At 50.0% G+C, this 15,872-nt stretch overlaps 2 protein-coding genes and 1 long non-coding RNA gene across 5 annotated transcripts in view; 1 reads left to right on the top strand and 2 right to left on the bottom strand.

The window, feature by feature from the left end:
* ALDOA (aldolase A, fructose-bisphosphate) overlaps positions 1-255 on the bottom strand; it is a 5,060-nt gene extending 4,805 nt beyond the window's left edge. Inside the window, exon 1 of the mRNA XM_012731939.1 lies at positions 181-255. The gene's annotated coding sequence lies outside the window, so the exon portion shown is untranslated. The remainder of the gene's footprint in view (positions 1-180) is intronic.
* Positions 256-891: 636 nt separating this feature from the next.
* On the bottom strand, positions 892-7,100 carry LOC101629416 (keratin-associated protein 10-2-like). 3 transcript variants are annotated; one of them, XM_012731942.1, is made up of 5 exons: positions 6,520-6,886; positions 6,251-6,286; positions 5,360-5,503; positions 4,983-5,138; positions 892-1,223 (listed from the first exon to the last, which is right to left on the bottom strand). In XM_012731942.1, exons 2-5 carry the CDS (start codon positions 6,254-6,256, stop codon positions 1,110-1,112), a joined length of 420 nt encoding a protein of 139 aa, XP_012587396.1. In that variant the 5' UTR covers positions 6,257-6,286; positions 6,520-6,886; the 3' UTR covers positions 892-1,109. The 3 variants fall into 3 exon arrangements, with proteins under 3 accessions (XP_012587396.1, XP_012587394.1, XP_012587395.1); XM_012731940.1 differs by lacking the exon at positions 5,360-5,503 and having other exon boundaries at positions 6,520-7,100; XM_012731941.1 differs by lacking the exons at positions 892-1,223; positions 4,983-5,138 and having other exon boundaries at positions 5,147-5,503; positions 6,520-7,100.
* A 1,258-nt stretch (positions 7,101-8,358) lies between these two features.
* Positions 8,359-15,668, top strand: LOC105854286. Its single transcript, XR_001145968.1, has 4 exons — positions 8,359-8,502; positions 10,028-10,148; positions 12,255-12,404; positions 15,549-15,668. It is a non-coding gene; the product is annotated as an uncharacterized LOC105854286 (long non-coding RNA).
* Positions 15,669-15,872: the final 204 nt, after the last annotated feature.

The raw sequence follows: 15,872 nt of genomic DNA, 5'->3' as shown, positions 1-15,872 counted from the left end.
AACCCGAAGCGCCGGCCACCACCCAGAGCCACACTGGGTTGCAAGTCCCTGGGACGCTAGGACAGGGACTATGCAAAACGTCGCCCTCATATCAAAATAAAATTCGTTACCGCGCTGGTCGGCCTCCCAGATACCAAGTCTCCACTCCTAATCCACCCCTGCTGTCCTGCTGGCACCCACCTGGGAGGAGGCTGTAGGAGCCGCAGAGCCTGGTCAGCAGGGCAGAGCCCGGTCAGCAGTGAGTGAGCCAGGCCACACCCGGGCTGGGTTATAAGGCAGCTCCTGCCCTCCCCCGACAATGTGCCCAACCTTCTCCTGTGACCCCTGCCCTTTCTTTGCCATGGATCCTCTGGCTGGGACCTATATTTAGGGAAACCTGAAGCCCCTGACATTCACTCCAGCTTGGGGCCCAAAGTAAGGGAAGAAGGAGGGAGCCCCTGACATTCATGTCAGCTTGGGGCCCAAAGCAAGGGAAGAGGGAGAGAGCTGCCCTATTTGAGGGCTGGGGGAGAGCCCCCTGCCCACTCACTTCTAGACTTGGGCAGGGATCTGTGGGGAGGGGAGCAGGGGTAAAGGATTCAGATCATGGGGCCCTCTACTGACCCCCCCACCCTTGGGGAGTCCCTTGGTGGTTGTTGTGATTCTCTAGAACCCATTTCTTTAGAGGAAGAGCAGATGTAGGTACTATAGTCATACCCTCAAAATAGCAGAGCCTATGGATGGGGGATGGCTGGGGCATCCCTCTATCTTGATACTCAAGGCCCACATTTCTCCCATAGTGCTCTCGCTGGTGAACTGAGTCCCCTGTCCTCAGCTATAGTTTGCTTGGGGGTGGGGATAGGGGGAGGAGGGGAGAGGAAGGCAGGGAACCTGCCAGCACACTTGCCCCTCTTTCTTCTGCCCTTGAAGGGGCTGGGATCCCGCTGGCCAAAGGCTCTTTGTGTTACTCTGCAGGAAGCCAGGTTCTCCACTGCTGCTTCCCAGGCTGGTGAGCTGGGCCCGCCATTTGTGGTTCCAGTTGCCTGGAAAAAGGTGTCCTGAGGCCCCTCAGGGAAGAGGGCATGTGTGCCCCGGAGGCTGGCCACTCCCCAAAGGGCAGCAATGACTCTTCATCGGAGCTTGATCTCAAAGCAGAGACAGTTGAGGCTCTGGCAGTCAGGAAGTTGGCACGCACAGGCACAGTCGCAGAGAGGGCAGCAGCGAGGGCAGCGAGGGGCCCAGCCCTGGGGGAGAGAAGGGCTGAGTGAGCAGGAGAGGGGGACCAGAGCACTACGCTGTTTCCTTGTCAGGGGAGAAGTCCCTCTGCCCAGTGGAACAGAGGGGACTGCCCACCCTTTGGGGGAAGCAATTCTCTGTGCTGTTGAGAAATCAGCGAGGAGGCATTGTTTCAAATAACCAAGTTGAGGAGCTAGAAAAAATTACTCAGGGGTTTCTTTCATTTTATCAATTTATAGGTGAGGAGAATGAGACCCAGAGAGCAACTGGCCCTGGTCCCTGAGAGCTCAAGGATCCCAGCTCAAAGTTGGTTTTACTACAACCTTGTGGCCCCAGACCACTGAAAATCAGTAGATGGAGAAAGCACACGAACATTTCCTGTCTACAATGAAAACACCTTGTTGGTTCTGGGATTTCTTCTTTGCCTGAGACCAAACTGCAGGATCTCGTTCATTGTTCATTTCTGAGTACCTACTCTGTGCCAGGTACAGACAGACCCATGTTCCTAAATGGCAATAAAGCTTTCTAAGTGTTCTTTGCAAACAGTAAATTGAAGGGGGAAAAGAAAATGATAACGTGCATATTTAAATTAGAAAAAAAATGTTTTAAACAATATTGCTCTTTTAATCATCAGGACCTGTAGTGGACGGCCCTCCCTGGTGGCACAGCGGGTTGGAGCACTGCACTGTGAAGCTAGTCAAGCCGTGGCTGCGTCAGTACAAGTTCGATCCCTGGCCCCGTAGGTGACCCACATGGCGCAGCAGACCTCTCCTGTCTCACCCACTGCTCCCCTCAGCAGTGTACTTTGTTGATCTGCCTGTTCTGCACCCTACTCTGTCTCTGGTGAATCCTCTCACTGCCCCTGCACCTCTGGCCTGTACCCCCTTTCTGTATGCATAAATAAATCTTTAAAAAAATAAAGGAACCTGGGCCCTCCCTGGTGGTACAGCGGGTTAAGGCACAGCACTGAGAAGCTAAAGCCACTTCAGCATGAGTTCGATCTCTGGAGGTGACCCACATCGCGTGGCAGACCTCTCCTGACCTGCCTGCTCCCCTCAGCAGTGTGCTTCATTAGCTGGCCTGTTCTGCTCCCTACTCTGTCTCTGGTGAATCCTCCACCTCTGGCCTATACCCCAGTTCTGTATGCATAAATAAATAAATCTCTAAATAAATAAAATAAAGGGACCTGTAGTGGGGAGAGGCTCAGCAAGGGGAGTGATTACCCAAAGAAATATAACACAGAAATGCTGCTGGATGGACCTGGTCCCGTCTGTTTCTAGTTCTTACCCACTACTTCTCAGGCCCAGAAATACCTCTTTCTGAGCCTACAAGGTCAAGGACAATTCCTTTCATATCTTCACTGAGCTAGTGCACGGACTCAGTAATGGATGTTGAATGAATGGATGAATTAAAGCATATCATTTCTCCCTCTTTAGGCAAAGAAGAATGAGGCCTTCTCAGCCCCAAGGAGAAACAGAAGGTCTGTTTCTTGGGGAACAGGAACAGCCTGTCCTTGGAGAGAGGGAAAACGGACCCACTCCAACCCACTCCTCTCCTGCCTGAGGACTAGAATGATATGTGACTGTTTCAGGCATGGACTGGAAGCTGGCCAAGTGGCTGGACTGGACGCACCCAGGATGTGTGACAGAAGATTGGCTCCTTGGGGGCAGAGCTAGTGACAGCCACAGTTGCACAGTTCAGATACCAGGCCAAGCCAGGAATAGGGAAATGACCTTTTGAACAGCTGAGGTTTTGGGGTGTGGTTTCAGATGACTGCTGAGATCAAATGTCACTGGGGCTCTTGTGAGGGGTAGGGAATCCATGACTGCAGGAAGAGGGCACTAAATCAGGCTGGTGCTGGATCAGGGAGGCCAGAAGCCTGATGGAAGGGAGAAAGCAAAGTGGTTTCCTTGTGTTTGGTAAGCGTGTGGATGGGCATTGATGGAGAGTTCGTCTGAAGATGAAGTTGGCTCTGTGGGTTTGTGGAGGCCCCACCGTTATTCTGTGTGCAGGATTGGTGACTGAGCGAGGCCCTGCTGCCCTCCACTCCGGCAAGATTAAAAGCTTTTCTTGGCTCTCTCCACGGGAAGGGTTTCAATCTCATCATTAATAACTGGCTAATGGCTATCTTGACTCCCACCGGCTGCCAAGTGGCTTCTGGAAGGAATCTGCTGTTTAAGTACCTTAAACAAGGCCTCCGCAGATTGTTAACTCTGACATTTCTCTAGGCTCTGCCATCTTTCCCTGTGAGTTCTTTCATTTTGATTTGGTGAAGGGTGGCCATCTTGACCAGTGAGCTCTCAGGTCCAGGTTTGGCAAAGGCATATTTTGAGCCTTGATGTCCTCATCTCTGAAACAGTTATACTATCTCCAAAATGAAGTCATTTTGAAAAGAACGAAGCACAATGCCTGGACCATGGTGAGTGCCATAGCAGAGGGTCTTGTCCTAGTAGCCCTACTTCTGTGGAGTGGAAGTTCTTAACCCTCCTGGGTGTCAGAGAATCCATTAAAAATTCACAAACTCCAGTCCCATCCCAGACCTACTGAGAGTGGGGCCTGGATGTCTGGATTCCATTAAGCCTGATACCTGCTTCTCATCACACCCAGGGATGAGAACCAGCCACTGCATTATATCATGTCACTGTCCACCCTCTACTGGAACTGCCTCCCACTTCTCTCTGTCCTCCACCAGAGTGTAAGCCTGGAGGTGTCAGGCCATGTCTAGCTTAATTCCATTGAGTCCCTGGGCCCAGCACAGTGCCTCAACAGTAACTCATAAACATTTGGTCAGTGAAGAAACGAATGAATGAATTTGATCCCTACAGCATGCCTGTGGAGAAAGCACGCAGGCAAGTCTCCCTAGCGGAGCAGCCTGAGCAGGTCCTTGCCCAAGCTTCAGGCAAGTCACTCTAACATATAAGTTCTGTAGGCCTCTATTTCTACAACTGTGAAGTTCAGGCGAGAGTTTTATGATATTTGTGGCTGTTATTGTCACTATAAAAATACTGAAGAACAGAGACTTTTAATGTACTTTGTGAAAAGACAGCTCAAGGGCAAAATGAGCCAATTTATTCCCCTGCAAAAGGAGGTGAAAAATACTCATCTACTTGTTCAGGCATGAATAGGTAGGTGGCCAAGGTGTGAAGGCAAGTTATAAGGGGCGAGTAGCAGTTGTGGTGAAGTAGTATAAGTGATATGACCCTATTTTTGCCGCGTAATAGTAAAATACAGTGGTGAGTGTCCTGTGAATCGGTACACGGGGGACGTCCACAACACCTAGCAAGCTTGGGCTACACCTGTTTGATAAAGAGACCTGTACTCTGCATGTGTCTCTGTGTGAACACTTGAGAAGTAATGGTTTTGCAGTCAGCAGATATATATGTATATGTTAAAATCCCCAGCTCTGGGGATGCTGGGGTGAGGGTGGTTGGAAGTCAATAAAAGGGCACAGGTTTTTGGAGCAGCATTCACTCGGTGAGGGAAAGCGCTCTTGAGGGGCTGTTTCCTCTTATAACGACTGTTTGCAGAAGCAGTTATGTGCCCCCCATCACACCTATCACCTTTCTCCAACTGTCATCTAATTTTTTTTTCCTCCAAGTAGCTTTTATCACCAAAACTTATCTGAGATGTTGTTTTGGGCTGTTTCCACCTAGCTTAGTACCTGGAACCATGTCTGGTCTAGAGTAGATGCTCAGTAACAAATGTCAGTGAACAAAAAACACCTAGCTCAGGTCTCTTTAGTTCAAGAGAAAGGGGCAAGAACTCACAGCTTCCGAAGGCTGGGGGCAGCACGCATCCAGGCAGTGGGCTGGGCTTGGCAAAGGGAAGTCACAGGCTTCTGCACAGGTCCAGCAACAGTCCTGGGGCCTGGAGGCCCCCTGCTTCCTGCAGGGGGAGCTGCAGTCTGTGCAACAGCCTTGGGCCTAAGAGATGGCAGGGCTCAAGATCTGGACCAGGCGCAGGGACAGTCAAGACTCGGGTTTTGGAGAGGGGCAGGAGAGCAGGGACTGCCTGGCCCCGTGAAAGGGACAGCTATGGGAGTACATAGCAAGGGCAACTCGGGTCAGAGGCTGCAGATGAGGAGACACAATGACCAGGTTCCTTCTCCCCAGATCCCACCTTTCACCCGCATCAGGCCCCTCACCAGCAGGCAATGCCTAGTCAGCAGCACTAGGCCCAGCAGCAACAAATAGATGCCCACAGCGATGAAGACGATGGCGGGGATGGGGAGCAGCAGGGAAGGACTGCTGACAGGAGCTGGGGTTGGATTCCACGGGCTAGAGGAGGCCTGGACAAGAACAGGAGGGAGGGGTGACAAGCAGGGACACAGAAATACCAGGAGGGACACAGAGGTGGCTGGAAAAAGGGAGGAAGAGCCACCAGATGGTCGGGAGCAGTGGGATGACACTATTTTGTTCCCAAAACTACCTTTTCCCTCCGCATCCCTATTTCAGCATCATCAGGACTTGCTGGTCATTCTAGACTTTTCCAAGACTTACTGATCTTTCAGAATGCCTCTTATTCCACTGCCACTACTTTACCATCCCTCAGCCCACATTACTGGCCACTGTCTCCCAACCAGCAATTATACCACTTTCCACACCAACTTGTTCTTATATATCCATCAGTGGTTCTCACTGGCTCAGTTCAAACTTCTTTCAATGACAAAGGTCTAGTCCTGCTTACCTCTCTTTCCCCCAGACCCTACACTCCAGCCATAATGAAGTCCTAAAGGTGTCCTGAAATGCCTCAGTACTTGCCCTCATCCCTCCCCCCCAACCCTCACCCCCCAGCCTCCACTCTTCCTCTGTCCTTTTTGGCTACTTGGCAGACTCCTCGTCTTGCCAGAAAAAGCAGGAATGTGCCCTCCCGGGGGAAGTCCATTCCTGGCTCTCTCTCACAGTTCTTGTCCTGAGCTGGAAAGGTCTACGTTGTGTAAAGAGCCCCCTCTCCAGTCTGGGCTCCAGGGCAGGCAAGACAGGGCGCGTAAGGCGTAGAGGGGGCGGCCCAGAGGAGGACGGGGCCCGGAACTCACATCCATGCGGCAGGACAGCGCCAGGCAGTCCAGGAGCTGCAGAGGAGAGAGTCCTGGGTCTCAGTAGCTGGGCGGAGGCCATTGGGCCGGTACCCACTCTTCTCCCATGTCCCGTTTGGGGAAACTGAGGCCCAGCGACGGCTCCGGATTCGGACAGGGGGGTTTGGGGGTCCGCTGAGTCGGGCGGCGCCTCTCTCGCAGGCAGCAGCCGGGCCGAGGCCACACACCTCCGCTGTCCCCACCCCCCGATTTCCACCCATCCCTATCACCTGAACCCTCGGGGCCGCAGGCAGTTCGCGGATTCCGCGCCGCGCAGGGTCCAATCGGCGGTGGCGGCGGCACGGTCCAGAAGCCTCCCGCTGCTTCGCGCCGTTGCCGTGGAGACCGGAGCGCCGCGCCTACGGCAGCCGCCGGGACCCAAACTCCTTCCCGCCCTGCTTTCCCGCCGCGTCGTCTGCAGCCTCCAGCTTTTCCTCGCCGCGCTCTGCGGGGCTGTGCCGCCGCCGCCCGCCTGGGTCGGACCCCCGCCATAGGCGGGGTGCTGCGGCACTACAAAGGGGAGGCCGCACCCCCGGGCCGCGCCACCCACTTGCAGTGTGACGGCAGCCAAATCGCTGAGCCTCGCTGAGTCCATTTCCTCTGTAAAACAGGGGAAAGCCTGCCCTAGGAATAGTGAAAAAGTCCAAGCTACTTGTTAATTCTTCGGTGTTAGACTTAATATTTTTTCAAGCTGGTCTCACGTCATTTTTACTGCCATTGCCCTGATTTGTCTTCACCATCTGGTCTCTTCAGCCGTCATGTCATGTCGTTGTCAAAGTGATTTCCTGTTAGAGCTGTTCCCCTTCTATTTTTAAACTTCTAAAGGCTCCCCGCTGACTCCAGGCTAAAACCCTAATGCTTCAGCTGTCAACGCCATCCATTCAGAGACCTGTCTCTTCTGCGATTCTTTCCACCACCTATCCCTCAGTGCCAAACTCGGCTCTCGGTTGTGGGTTATGGGTCTCGGGTCTCTAACAGAATTCTGAGGCCCACGAAGGCCCTGCCCGGAGTTGCTTGCCTGCCCCTGGGGGAGGGGAGCAGAGAAGCCAATAATTTAGCGCCTCATCAGTTCTTCCCAGCCCCCACCACGAGGTCGGTTCAGTGTACCTGAACCTGTATCTCGGGCTTCACAGCTCCATACCTCGCAGATGCCTTCCCTCTGCCTAGAGCAACGCCCTTTGTCTCTCCCTGCCCCCTCCACTCCCTCCTCATCTTTCCAGCCTCTGCTCAGTTTTGCCTCTGGGAGAACTTTCTGCCAACTTCTGGCAGAGGGGGTTGTTTTGGACATACTGTACTGTAAACATAGGGTTCTGGCACAAATGAGAGGCACTTGAATTCTGCACTTCAGTGCCTCCGTCCCGGATCATAACTGCAGGTATCTGCACCTGATTCACCTCCATATCCCAAGCCCTAGCAGTTGGTTGTTCTGTGGGCCCTCCGTTGAGTAGTCACTGATTCTATGAATGAACTGAGTCCTATGCTAGCACCAGCAAATGCCCTAGTCCCTGTTCTCAAGGCACACCGACCTCCCATTTTCATGCCTGCCCTTCGTAGTTCTACACACACACACGCTTGCCCACACACACAGGCACATTCATATAAGCACACACACTCAGAGTTTGCAGACTTCATACCTGACTGCTGCTTCCTGGCATTTTCTTCTGAAAGCAGTGATGCCCATACCTGCTTTTGTCCAAGTGATCCACTCCCATGCGTAACACCCCAGCTGCCTGCCGTCCCTGGGGATTGTCTTTACCACGAAGCTGCCACAGAAATTGCCAGGGTCTGTATCCTGGATCTCAAATCGCCCCTCCCACCTTCAACCACACTCAGAGTCCCAGCCACTTCCCCTGCCACTCCTAGTCCTCTCGGAGAGGACATCAAGCCTCTCCCAGGCAACAGGAGTCTAGCTGTTCTCATCACTGACTATAAGACAGGGTCAGATTGCTTGCTCGGGGCTGTCTTTTTGTTTGTTCCTACCTTCTTTGCAGAATCCTGAGGCCCAAAGTGAGGTCAGTCCCCACCTCAGCCCCAGGACAGGCCTCAAGTGACATAGCCTCAAATCCTCTCTTCAGCTTTGGCCAACAGAGACGTCAGCCTTGGCAAGGCCTCTGGACAGTGGTCAGACTCACTGCTGATGGTGTTCTGTTCCTACTCTGGGCTCATCCATTATGCAGGAGGGTGGACAGAGTACCAGGCCTGCTTGATGCAAGGTAAGTCAATAGGAGGGATGATGTATGAGCCCCACTTTGCCAGGACCCCAGTGGTACCCACATCACACCCTTTGTAGGAGGTAGGGAGTAAATGGCTTCTACCATAGCTGGATAGTCACAAAGTCTCTATTTAAAGTTCAAAGCTGAGTGATCAGATAGCACTGCATGCAGTTTTTTTCTTCCCCTGGGAGAGAGAAAAAGATGATGTACTTCCCAGTCAATGTGGGTGGAGGGGAGACCTGAGAAGCAGAGAAAGCCCAGAAGATGAGAAGCTGCAGTAGGCCTGGGCTTGGGCGTGGGAAAAGAACTTGGCAGTTCTGATTTTGATCTAACACTTCCAGCCCCCTCCTATGGACATCAGACAATAAGGCCTGCCATAGACTAGGAGGAGGTTCACTAGACTCCTTATTATGAAAATGAAAGGCCTCTGCTTAGGAAATTACCCTGGGGGAATAAGCTGCAAAGCTGAGCTGAGCTAGAGCAAACATCAGGACAGAGTCTTCACAGACTTTATCTTATTTAATCCTAACAGTAGACCCGTGTGGCAGAAGCCAGCATTTCCATTTTAGAGATGAAAAACAATGACCTGACTGAAAGAGAAATTTAGAATCAGCTCTAGGTTTGAATTCTACTTCTCCCACTGTGTGTCTGCATGATCTTGGGCAAGTCAACTGACCTCAGAGCCTCAGTCTTCCCTATCTGGAACATGGTATTACCTAAAAGCCCAGCAGGGTGTTTGTGGTGATCACAGGATGTATCTTGTAGAGTGTCTGGCATGGAACAAGTATCCATTAAAAAAAGAACAGCTCTTCATGATGATCACAATGACTGTGACATTTTTAAAGGACAGGTTTATTAGGAAAAGGGGTAAGGGGAGGGGATGAGGCAGCTTCATAGGTGCCAAGGGCCTCTGAGAGCTGCTGCTGCTGCTGCTGCTTTGGAAAAGAAAGGGTTTGTCAGAGAGATGCCTTCACAGACACAGGAGGGCAGCCTGGGACTCGGCTGCCAGGGTGACGTTATAAAGCACCACGTTGGACTTGTGTTCTACACCCTCGTTCAATCATCCTAGCAGCCCTGGGTAGGAGGACGCCCACTGTCCCCACTTTACAGAAGAGAAGCTCAGGAGAGTGAAATCATGGCCACAACTTCTTCTGTCTCTGAGCGACAGAACAGGCTTTGAGCACAGGCAGTGAGACTGTGTGTGTGCTACTGAGGTCAGAGAGGTTTGGACACTTGACCAAGATCACACAGCGCGTCTACAGAATATGGGCTAGGCACTTAGTTTTCTGACGCTAGCTCATCTGTTAGACCCCTCGGCTTTTTCTACTGTCCAGATAAAGCGTGGGGCTGGACCTGCTTGGAACAGTACCTAGTCTGGGAGGTACAATAAAAGCACTAAATTATAAATGCTGTAGCAGGCTGGCCAGGACTCTGCCCAGAGCTCAGGCAGGGGAATCGGACCCTTCCCTGGGTATCATGTGGGAAACAGGCCACTTCTGGGTGCTTATTGTTTACTTATTCACAGCCTTCAATGATATCACCCCAAAGGGCTCAGAGGCTACAGCCGGGTAAAGAGGATGAGCGCAGCACGGGGACAGAGGAGGCTGAAGTAGCAGAACAGAAAGGCCAGGCCCACGGTGTGACAGGTCTGTGAAGACTTCATGTGGGGTGGGGTGGGGGCTTCTCACCTGTGGAGCTAGGGAAAGCAGCGTCAGCTTGTGAGACTGGCTGGACATTTGGGTAGTGCACCCCATGCTCCCCCATACAGCAGGCTATACCCCGACACCAGCACCTGCTGGTCTGCCTCCCTTTGCTGGGAAGTTCAGCACCACAGGGCTGGGTGCTCCGCCAGGTGGGTGGGGTGAAAGGCACCCCATCTGGCCTCTCACTCAGGTGGTCCCCATCCTTCCTCCAGCCCTCCAAGAAAGCGCCTGCACATACCCGAAAGTCAGTCATTCTCTCTCCAGTTCCCTTTCCACACTTCTGAATTGTTCCAGGAGAAAGAAAATGAGTTTTGCTGCCAGAAGCCCTTTAACACCTCTCTATCCATGCTTATCTTTTAACAAAGAGAGAGCAGGCCTCCAGCTCAGAATTCAGATAGGGATGATATCTAGCTTGATTGCTAGAACAAGTGTTTTTCATTTGTGTATTTTTTGTTACCTTCCATTTATAAGAACTGACACTGCTTTCTACTTTCAGTAGTAATAAAATATTTTCTTTTAAAGTACATAATTAGGGGCCACCCTGGTGGTACAGGAGTTAAGTCTCAGCACTGTCAAGCTATCGCCAGCCTCTGCAGCACAAGTTCCCATCCCAGCCAGCCAGGGAGCTGACCCACATGGCGCAGCAGACCTCTCCTATCTCGCCTGCTGCTCCCCTGAGCAGTGTATTTCAATCTATCTGCCTGTTCTGTTCCCCACTCTGTCTCTGGTGAAGCCTCTCACCCATCTATACCCCTGCCTACAACCCAGTTCTTGTATGCATAGATAAGTAAATCTTTAAAATAAAAAAAGTACATACTTAGGACCTCCCTTGTGGCCTAAGGGAGGTTAAGTTTCAGTACCATCATCATTAAGGCCTGAGTTCCTTGGAACCCAGGCCAGGGAGGTGACCCATATGGCACAGCAGACCTCTCCCGACCCACACACTGCTCCCCTCAGCTGCGTATTTCAATAGATCCACCTGTTCGCTCCTCACTCTCTCTGGCAAATCTTCTCACACCACCCCCAATTCTGACGTACACCCTTGCTCTTGTATGTATAAATAAAAATAAATCTTAAAAAAAAGGAAAGCAAATCTCCACTCTGCCATTTTCTACCTCTGTGACCCTGGAAAACCCACACAACCTCTCTATGCCTAAATTCCCTCATCTGCAAAGCAAAAGAATCAATGGCATCTCCCTCTTAGGCTTTTGTGGGGACTACATTAGTTTATGTGGAGGGCACAGACTAGGGGCTGACATCTAGTAAACAAGTATTTGTTCTGTTAACTATTATGATGTCAGTAGGGAAGAAAAAAATCCCAAGGTTTAGGGGACACTTTTTTAGATGAAGCCCACCATTTTCCATGAGGGAACAAGTCTTAAAATAGATAACTAAGAGGCTGAGCTAGGATCTTGGTACATTTTTGGATTCCCAATTTACTTACCAGCCATTTCAAACTTTGATGATTTATGGAACTTCTTAGCTCAGGCTTATTCATGTGCAGAATGAGTTAATGCACCTCACTGAGTGTTCAGATGTATGTACTGAGGAGGCTCAGGAAAAGTGGTATGATGTCACCAATGTATTCTCAACAGGGTAATATCACCCTGATGGGGACAAAAATTGCTTCTTGGGGGCAGGAAATTCTTACTCTTTTTAATATATAAAGCACAGATACACGATCTATATGTGTTACTAAAATTTCATGAGGGGTGGTGATTAGGAAACAAACAAACAAAAATCTATAAAAAGTCTCCCAAGGAGAGCAATACTGAAAGAGTTGAGAAACACTGCTCTCCAACTTGGTGGCTACCCACTGTGGCTTGTGAAATCAGCTTAATGGGTCATGACCAGCATATTTGGGGAGGAAAAAAAGATATGGAATATGTACAACACACAGGAGAATTATCTGTAAGTCTTAAGAACCTCTGGGTTCAGTTTGTGCTGAGTGATGAAAAGGTAGCTCATGTGGCTCACTATAAAAGAAAGCTGGAACCTGTTTTTCCAAACCACTGTTTTTCTTTCTTCCCCTCATCCTTTCTCTGACAGACAAGCCCATATGGCGCTGGATTGAGGAAGAAAACCGAAACAAAGGAAAGAAATGTAGGAGATCGTTCCGATTCCAGTTCAACTCTGGCCTCGCCTTTCCTAGCTCATGGCTTAGGACTCTCCCCATCCTCCCTCCATCCTCACTCTGGGGTAAGCCACAGGGACTGTACCACCGGTTGCTGCTCCTCCTAACTCCTGCCTCCGTCCCCCGAACCCCCTCTCCTCACCTGTCTTCCCAAAGGTGAACACAACAGTTTACCCCAGCACTAGTTCTGCCATTTACTAAGTAGCCTGGGACGGGTCGCCAAACTTCTGAGTCTCAGTTTTCTCAGCTGTAAAAGGGGTGAATCCATCAAGCTGAAGTGATGCTTAAGTGAGCAGAAGTTTATTAGTATTTCTAAGTCTTGAATACAGTTAACAGGCCCCCACTCCTATGTGAAGAAGTTTACTGTGCTCTGTCTAATGCTCCAAGTGAGCCAACTCATGGCTACTCGGGGCTCATTTGGAGCAGGGACGATAGCAGGGTAGACTACAGACACACTGCCTGGCTTCAAGCCTCCCTTCAGTATCTACATTTCTTCTTTCTTTGGGACTGCATTGTCTCCTTTTTGAAGAGGAACTTTCCCCATAACTCCACAAAATAACTCTGTTTGTACCATACTGGCCAGCCATCTAGCTGCAAGGGAAGCTGGAAAATAAAGTTTTAAATAGCCACATCTCAGTGCCCAAGAAAATAAGGAAGTAGGCGAACATGCAAAGTGATTGGGCCACTAGAAACCTCATCTTCAATAACTTTACATGCTCTTGGTTTAACATTTAATTTTTGGAGGTCTCTGCAGAAGGAAAGTAAAAAAGTGGTTAAAGAAGCAAAACTGTTGGCCCTCCCTGGTGGTGCAGGGGTTAAAGTCTCAGCTTATCAAGCAATCACCAGCCACTGAAGCCTGAGTTTCATCTGGGGGGGGAGAGGGGGGACCCACATGGCACATGGCCCAGCAGATCTCTCCTGTCTCATCTGCTGCTCCTCTCCACAGTGGATTTCAGTAGATCTGTCTGTTCTGCTCCCCACTCTGTCTCGGGTGAATCCTCTCACACCCACATCTCTGTTCTGTACCTAGTTCTTGTATGTATACATAAATAAAAATAAATATTAAAAAAGCAAAACTGTGATAGAAGCTCTGAAAATGTGACTGAAGTGTCTAAATTTATTCAGTGATGGTTAATGATATTTTAGTTCTATTTGTTTTAACCTTTCAGTTCTTTTAGTAAAGTGAGTTTCAGTTTTCTATATGTGCTTAATTTTATAGAAACCCATATGTTCAGTATATATGATTTTTAAAAATCCTACCTCATTCACCTCCCAATTATGTAACTTTGGACAAGGTATTAAACCTCTGCATATCTTCCTTTTCTTTCCTTTTGTAAGATTTATTTATTTATGCATACAAGAACTGGGGTATAGGCCAGAGGTGCTTGTGTGTGAGAGGATTCACCAGAGACAGACTGGGGAGCAGAACAGGCTGACTAACTGAAATACACTACTGAGGGGAGCAGTGGGCAAGACAGGAGAGGTGTGCTCCACCATGTGGGTCAGCTCCCTGGTCGGGAATCGAACTCGTGCAGTAGTGGCTGTGGTCAGCTTCCTAGTGCTGCACGTTAACCTGTTGCACCACCATGGAGGGCCCCATGTCTCCCTTTTCTTATTTGTAAAATGTATACAATAATAATTCCCTACCCCAAAGTTGTTTTGCGGAAATGACTTAATATTTTTGAGTATTCAGCTAGCCCGGTGTCCATAGAAAATGCTATCCAAGCATTTGATGAGATTCACAGATTTGAGCCTGCAGAGACTGGCCCACCATGGTTCAGGGCATGAGTGAACCTACATTCGTTTAATATTTTAAAAGCTCCAGCTTAATTTACATAAAGTGCACACATTTAAGCATATGCTTAAGAACATTTATGTATGTATATACCTGTGATCAACAGAAGGGTAATCCCAGCACCTCCAAGTTTCCTGGGGTCTCCTCCCTGGTCAGTAGCTGCCAGGAGTGAGTTAAATGCTGTTCTGATATTTCAACGAAGGAATTTTGCCTGTTTTGCACTTCAAATGGAACCATGCCGTACGTTTATTGAATTTAAAGCTCAGATGGCCCCACACTACAAATTACTGCCTTAACTATTACCCTATACTGTTGTGTTTAAAGCAACAACTACTTACACTCTTCTGGTTCCAGGGCTCCCTCCTCTTTGAGCTCCGCCCATGTAACTAACCTAACTGTCAATCGAAGCATCAACAGATTCTAATTGGCCATGCTGGCCAGGAGGCCCCACCCCTAACCCTACCAGAGCCGGCCTCTCTGCAGGAGCCAATGATAGGTCAAGAGATGGGCCAATGGGGGATGCGTATTTTAAACCGCCCACCGGGCCGCCAATGGAGGGTGCTATTCCCGCCTTCTCTAACTGTCTCACAGAGCTACCTCAGCCTCCTCGTGCCCTTGCAGTTTGACATCTTCCCTGTACCTTGAGAGGGGCCCCTCAAAGCTGCTTAAGGGGCGCAGGATGGCCAGCTCCAGCTCTCTTCATCCCTCCAGGACTTCCCCCACCCCCTCCCCTCCCTGGAATGGAGGGGAGGGGAGGGTTTTCCAGACAAAGATAGTATATATGTAAAAAAATTTTTCAGGGTTTCTCCCATATGGTTATTTTATATATATATGTATATATATATATATGAGAATTGGACTTTTGTCTTTTTAAGGAAATATTTTAAATTTTCAAATATTTATGCAATTTGAACACACAACCCCTTTCTTTTTCCAAGTTCTGAGTGCTGATGGGACTCATGAGTCTCTCTCTCTAGCTTTCACCTTGGCCCTCAGAGGTGAGGCCTAGCATGAAATTTGAGGATCTACAGGGAAAAGAGAGGAGACACAAGAGTTTGTGAGGCAGGGGCAGAGGATGGGGCAAGGTGGTGTTAGGCAAGAACAGGCACAGCATGAGGGTTGAAGGCAAGAGAGCAGAGATGAATGTCGATGAACTGGGAGGTAGACCAGCCTCTGGAGTAACAGGAGAAAATGAAGGAAACTCATGAAATTGGACTGATAAAAAATTAGCATATCCAATAGCCTCTGGTGAGGGGAACTTAAAAGTGCAACTAGGATCCCAGAGACACTGGGAAGCAATGTTATAGATGGAGGGATGCTAAGGACCACCGAGTGGCTAGGGAGAAGGGGGTCTCTGAGCCCAAGGGACTGTGCCGAGATGCTGTCACAGTCATCTTTTCTCACTCCACCCCAGACAGGCATGGCCCTGCTCTTTGTACTAGGCTGCATCTTCTTCCCCTTGAGCTTCACTCTCCTCTGTTGGAGCCTGCAGCACCACGCCAACGTGCAGATGGAGAGACCACAGGCTGTTTTGGTGGCATCCAAGTAAGAGGACAGGGTGAGGGCATCCTTCGAGGGGCCAGGGCTGGTGGAGCTAATTCCTGCTTTAGGGAGTTCTTTGGTAAGAACAAAAGTAGAGTGTGTGTGTGTGTGGAGAGGCTGGGGGTGGGGGGAAGCCTGGGGGAACAGGTTCAGAGTGAAAGGACTCTGGCTAGGGGTGTCCTATGGATGCTGCAAG

Source organism: Condylura cristata, unplaced genomic scaffold, assembly GCF_000260355.1.
Source record: "Condylura cristata isolate star-nosed mole 26May11 unplaced genomic scaffold, ConCri1.0 scaffold00032, whole genome shotgun sequence".
Taxonomy (NCBI): Eukaryota; Metazoa; Chordata; class Mammalia; order Eulipotyphla; family Talpidae; genus Condylura; species Condylura cristata.
The sequence above is the reverse complement of the archived record's forward strand: the minus strand, read 5'-3'. Positions and strand labels throughout refer to the sequence as shown.

Bases quoted from the DNA above. Each gene is read 5' to 3' on its own strand.
- LOC101629416 (XM_012731940.1), bottom strand. From the start codon at position 6,884: ATGGACTCAGCGAGGCTCAGCGATTTGGCTGCCGTCACACTGCAAGTG. The intron at 6,287-6,519 runs GTGATAGGGATG...TCTCCTCTGCAG, and splicing joins CTGCGGCCCCGAGGGTTCAG to CTCCTGGACTGCCTGGCGCT. The intron at 5,139-6,250 runs GTGAGTTCCGGG...GCCATCTCTTAG, and splicing joins CGCTGTCCTGCCGCATGGAT to GCCCAAGGCTGTTGCACAGA.